The 6,000-nt window shown below is 37.5% G+C and overlaps 1 protein-coding gene across 1 annotated transcript in view; it reads left to right on the forward strand.

Moving 5' to 3' along the window:
* LOC121594494 (putative nuclease HARBI1) overlaps nt 1-3,664 on the forward strand; it is a 44,768-nt gene extending 41,104 nt beyond the window's left edge. Inside the window, exons 2-3 of the mRNA XM_041917796.1 lie at nt 942-1,120; nt 2,564-3,664. Coding sequence (XP_041773730.1) covers nt 1,020-1,120; nt 2,564-3,416 — 954 coding nt within the window. The 5' untranslated portion in view covers nt 942-1,019 and the 3' untranslated portion in view covers nt 3,417-3,664. The remainder of the gene's footprint in view (nt 1-941; nt 1,121-2,563) is intronic.
* Nucleotides 3,665-6,000: the final 2,336 nt, after the last annotated feature.

The following is a 6,000-nucleotide window of genomic DNA, read 5'->3' on the forward strand; positions in this document are numbered from 1 at the left end:
TTGGCGAAGGAAAACAAAACATTATCGAAGAATAAACAAACCAAAGAAAAAGCTGTTCTATTTGTTTTAACTAAACAAATGTAGTGAACTTGTCATCATGTAGTGCCGTATCTTAGATTTTTAGACCGGATGTATTTGCACTTTTAGTTACACGACTTTATTTGCCATTTTACTTAAACTTAACAGTGTGGTTGGCTTCTACTGGTCTAAACTTATTTGTGCGGGGTACTTGACTGCGTGATTTTTAACTGATACAACAACTGATCTCTAGCTCCGCGCGAGCTTCCTTTTATATTGAATGATTAAATTGCGCTTATGGGCAGCTTATCCGCTCCGTTATGCATGATTACAAATAATTATCCTACTCCATCTCCTGCATTATGCGTACGTGACTCTTGCGTACATTAGGTAATATCGTCCTTCCATGTGTAATATTTTACTGCGCAATTGGATGAACTCTATTATATTTTCCCTATTATTAAATACTAACAACTAGTTATCGGATTATAACATATTGCACTTTTATGTCTAATATTTGTGTATCTAATTACAGTAATTTATGTTCTGATAATGTTTAATCTAAAATTTTATACTTGTAAAAACTATTTCTTTTGAGTGTGTTGGTAAATACGATCACGCCACTTTTTATGCTATTTCATTAGCTGTATCATTCTAGCCTTAGTTACAAGTGTACGGTTTGTGTCTAGGATGTGATGAATTTACTGCAGATTATTATTGCGGATGTTAAACTAATAATTGTGTCTTTGCTATTCTATTCTAATTCTAATTCTATTCTAATTTGCTAATCTAATAGTGTCGGGTGTCGAACCTATGCCTACACTCTAGTTCATAATGGCTCTAGCATCTAGTTTTTTTCCACCGCAGGTAAAATAATTTTGGTTACTCATGAAATATACTTTCCAACTTCTTTTGAGTTCTAGCTGCCGTTGATTTTGTTGGCCACCATTCCACGATGAGAATTTCTGATCAGATCAGCTCCAACTCCATCATGCGACTGGATGTTTTGCTTCCTCCGATCAAGGATATTACACATGGATGATAGGCAAATTCATAAAAAAAATCCAGATCCGAATGACTCCGCCAAAATCGGAAGCGGAAGGTAGGTTCCAACACTCCAAACCTGGAACCGTCCGTAGTTGTCCAGAACTACTAATCAGTAGTCGGAGCTGTTGGTCTTGTCTTTGTCTTTGGAGTTGTTGATCTTGACTTTGTAGCGGTCTAAGAGAACATCGATGGTGAAGTGGGTGGTGGGAGGAAAAAAATATCAGACTAGGATTACATTCCTCAACTATGTATGTAACAGCAGCAAATATTTAGATTCGGCCAAAAAATCTTTGTTGAGCTTTTTGTGTCGGTTTTGTTTGATCGGATCAGTTTTGAACCGTTGTTCACAAAATTGATAAGGCTCTCATGGCAGTTTCAAAATAATTTTTGATTTTTTTCTACATACTTTGGTTTGCATTTTCAAAACAATAATTACAGGCGAAAAAAAAATTAGTGTTTTTTTATATAAAAAAATACATTTTTATAATTACTCTTTTAAAACTTATAAAACTTTAAAATAAGTTATAAAAACTTTTAAAAATCGTCCAAACATATATTTCTTTAAAACCTTTCAGGAATATGTTATTCATATTTTTTAATGATTTTTAAATGTGTTAGATAGCACATAAAACCTGTTTTTTGAAGTGTCTTTGTAGTTATGGTACGACCATAAATTTGTTTTTTGTCATAAGTCGTGTAAAAACGTGTTAAATTTTTTTTTCAAAAAATATACGAAGATGTGAAATAGTTATTTGCACAACTGGATTTTCCGCAAATCGCGAAAAACGACTGTCCATATAGTTGTGGTAGGCGCTGTATAGTTCAAATTTTTTTATTTTGTCTTAGTTTTAGTGCATAAAAATAGTTCATAATAATTCTTTAAGTATCTAGTAATGTACTAAAATAACTATTTCTAATATCCTTTTTTTCACGTATTACCCTATGAACAAATTGTATTATTTGCTCACGAGCATCCATTTAATCCTCTTCTGACAAGGAATCCAGAAGAGGAACAAAACTGTTCATAGCATGATAGTTACCACTTGTCTCTTTACGCTCTTTTAACATATCATGTCTCTCTTTTTCTAAATTAGCTAGCTCCTCCAAAACAGCACCATCTTGTCGCCGTTTTTCCGGTTGCCTCCTTTAACGAAATATCCACTGGCTGCGTTACAAATGAGTCGTTTTCACAAACATATTCCAAATTTCCCAATCTGGGTCGGGATGTAAGCGTATCCTTCAGGAAGCTCATCTGCTCAAAGTACTTCCATCGAACATGCTTGTATCCCGATCCAGATGGCTGATTTAGTTCGGCGAGTTGTCGCGAGAATGTGTCGCGTAAATTTCTCCATTTATTTTTGGAATTTACAATTTTAGTTAATGATTTATACGCTCGCGTCTGCATTATGTAGTGCTATAATCAGATAAAATAGTATTTGCTTTTAAAAAAATGATTTAATATCAATGTCTAAACAAAGTTTTTTCTTCTATTTTTCAGATTTCTTTCTACAGGATTGCCGTTCAAATCACTGTCGTTCATTTTCTGCATCGCTCACTATACGATTAGTACAATTGTTTATGAAACATGTGAAGCAATTTGGAAGACATTGAACGAAAAGTTCATTTCTTTTCCAACAACGTCTGCGTTCAACAAAGTGGAAGAGAGTTTCTTAACAAACGGAAATTTTCTTAATTGCATTGGTGCCATCGATGGCAAACATGTACGGGTGAAGGCACCGTCAAAATCCGGTACTCAATATTTCAATTACAAGAAATGTTTTTCTTTGCATTTGCAAGCAGTAGCTGATGCCAATAGCAAATTTAAAGCCGTTGATGTTGGCGAATATGGGAGTTGTTGTGATAGTGGTGTTTTTAAGTCATCAACGTTGTTTCAACTGATACAGTCGAATCGCCTGAATATTCCTCCTCCCAAGCCACTTCCTGGCACTAGACAAGATGTGCCTCACGTGCTAATTGGCGATCAAGGCTACCCATTGAAAACATTTTTACTGCGTCCCTGCCCAGATAGTGAAGATCCAGCCAAACTTCATTTCAATGAATTGTTAAGCATAGCAAGACGTTGCGTTGAATGTGCTTTTGGCATACTAGTCGTTAAATGGCGATGCTTAAAAACAGAATTGCAAGTAACTCCAGAGAATGTCACGTTAATAGTCCAAACAACATGTTTGTTACACAATATTTGTATGGAATTCAAAGAATCACTACCAAATCCAGCTAAAAACACAATGACTTCAGATATCAATTATAATAGAGCTAACAACCATTCATCTCACCAGGCAAAGGATTTAAGAGATTATTTCAAATATTACTTCTTTAATCACATGGCTTGATATAATATAATGCTACAAATAGATCTATAATACGTAAACATGTCTCGGTAACATATATTTTTCTCATTTTGTTCGTATTTCTAAATAGTTACTGAAATTTTTTTTAAATGATTTTGTTTCCTGCTAAATGGCTGATTGTGGTGCAACAATTTTCGTATAGTTTGTGGTGTTAATAAAATAATGAATTTTCTTTCAAAATATCACAATTTCTTCGGACGTTACTTTCAATACTGGCCCGTAAAATTTCATGTGGGATAAAAAGTGTAATTTATTAATAAAAAAGTGCAATCAAAAACATCTATGTTTAGTTTCATCCGGAGCAATTTCATGAACTATACTTCTTTATAGACAACATGGTATGAGAACACACAAATTCGTACATAAGAGTTTTGCGGTAATTATTCGGTAGGCTGGCATGAATTGATACGGTAGGGTTGCATGTAATTATGCTTATAGGGATGTGATATTTGAAATTAGTATGGAAATTAGGTCCCTCATGCAGAAATCCATGCAGGGGCTTTAAGGCTAAAAAAACATAAAATAAATGAAAGAATCTGCTATCACCAATGCACCTGCCAGCGAAAAGCGTCTAAAATGCTCTGAACTGCTTAGGATGGTGGGACTCAACATCACACATTTCCATTTGCCGGCGTCATAGAATGTGCAGATGGTATATCTTTATTCCAGTTTTTCTATTGGACATTTTCGGATGTTATTGCTTTCGGGTTTCGGATGTAGTTGATTCCGGGTTTAGGATGTAGCTAACAAAATCATGTAACAAGTGACAATTTTACCAACACCGTGTTAGGCCCGACCATCCTCGATAGCAAAGCTTCTTGCTCCCTTTCGTTCAAGATGAAGATAATACGTACCGTTTATTTGAAGCTGTTTTCCGATCATATCCCATGTTTTCTTTTTATAACAAATTATCTTTGTACCTCGAATCGCGAAGATTCCAATGAAAAGGATGCTCCTGTACCAAAATTATAAGTTTTTCTTCATCAACACGTGAATTCGTCATGGCTCTAACAAGATTGTGTTTGTTTACTTTCTGGCTAACATTTCCTGCAGAATCAATTCTCTTCTGAGTTTATATTCATGAGTTTAGATTGTCAGATAAAATAGGATGCGGCGTCCGACGAAATCAAATTTTTTTGATTCCATCAAAAAGTCCAAAGTTATCTGTCACATTCCATATAAAATTTTGACAGGCTTTCCGATAAAATCGCATCCGATGGAGCACAGACACGGGCCTAATTACGGATCGCTTCCCGATCGTTCTCGCTCGTATTTCTTTACAGTGCGTTTGGTAGAGGTCAGCTGCTTGTTGTCTGGCAAATATTCCATCTACTTGCAGCGCGTATCGATCACGTCTGATTTGCTTCGTGGTTGCCCGCTGGAAAAAGGGACGGAAGAAATCATTGCCTTTCGCTCATTTTCTCAGGCCTGTGCCTTCCGCGATACAGCTAATTTGCCAAGCAGTGTTTTCAGCTACCTTTCGTAGCTCTGGCTCCACTTCCTACCCCTCGCCTGAGCGGACTGTCGAAGGTTTAGATGTGTTGGTGCGCCAGATGGCCGATCGCTGTCAGTTGTTGTCCGTGCTTTTTCCCTCCATAGCGCTATCTCTGAATCGCGTGTGGTAAACCCTCATGAGTTGCTGTGGTTCTTAAAAAACCGTTAACCAGCATTGCGGCGGTGAAGTTGAATTTTCACAAATGAAACCAAAAAGGCGCAATGAGTTCAAACGCTGCTGAGTAAAAATGACTACGTAATCGATAGCTCACGTTCAGGGTTGCATCGCCCAGAACCCTAATTCGAAGTAGCGTACGCAAGACAGGTGACCATGGCCGTGCATACGAAGGCTTCAAACAGAATTCATAAAGCATATCTTTATGTAACACTAAGCTTTTGGTTTCGTATGTTGTTGATTACACAGATATGCTGAGCCGTTTGCGCATGGTTGTGAGTGCATGTGTGTATGGAAAACTGTTGCCGAATGTTTGTTCTTCCGGAATTTTATGATACATCGGTCAAAGAAAGGAAGGTGTTCATTACGGTGTTTTTTTAACTGTGGAGGTGCATCCTTCGCCCTGTCTGTAGCGTATGCATTGGGCAGGAGACAGTGTGGCAGTATGCATGTTCGCCGCGGTATTTTTTATTTTTTTATTTCTAACCGACAGACAACCGTGTCTAATTGGCAATCTAATTGGCAAAAACTAATTAAACGAGCATATATGCAGAAATAAAACATTAAATATGACTCAGACGCTATTTCTCCTTGAACGTAGATGTAGACATTAGTGATGGGCGTTTCGGAGCGCACCAACGGCTCCGGAGCCGGCTCCGACTTTTTCCCGGAGGCGGCTCCGCTCCGACGGCTCTGCTCCGACGGCTCCGCACCCACGGCTCCGCACCAACGGCTTCGTAGCCGGCTCCGGACCAACGGCTCCGCACTAACGGTTCAATAGAGACATCATTGTATGATAGCGTAATAAAAAAATGAATATATATTCTCGCACGTGTGGAAGCTAACACACGATATGATTCCAGTATTGACATGTATGACGTTGTGTAGCATTCGTTA

This window comes from Anopheles merus, chromosome 2L, assembly GCF_017562075.2.
Source record: "Anopheles merus strain MAF chromosome 2L, AmerM5.1, whole genome shotgun sequence".
NCBI classification, from domain to species: Eukaryota; Metazoa; Arthropoda; class Insecta; order Diptera; family Culicidae; genus Anopheles; species Anopheles merus.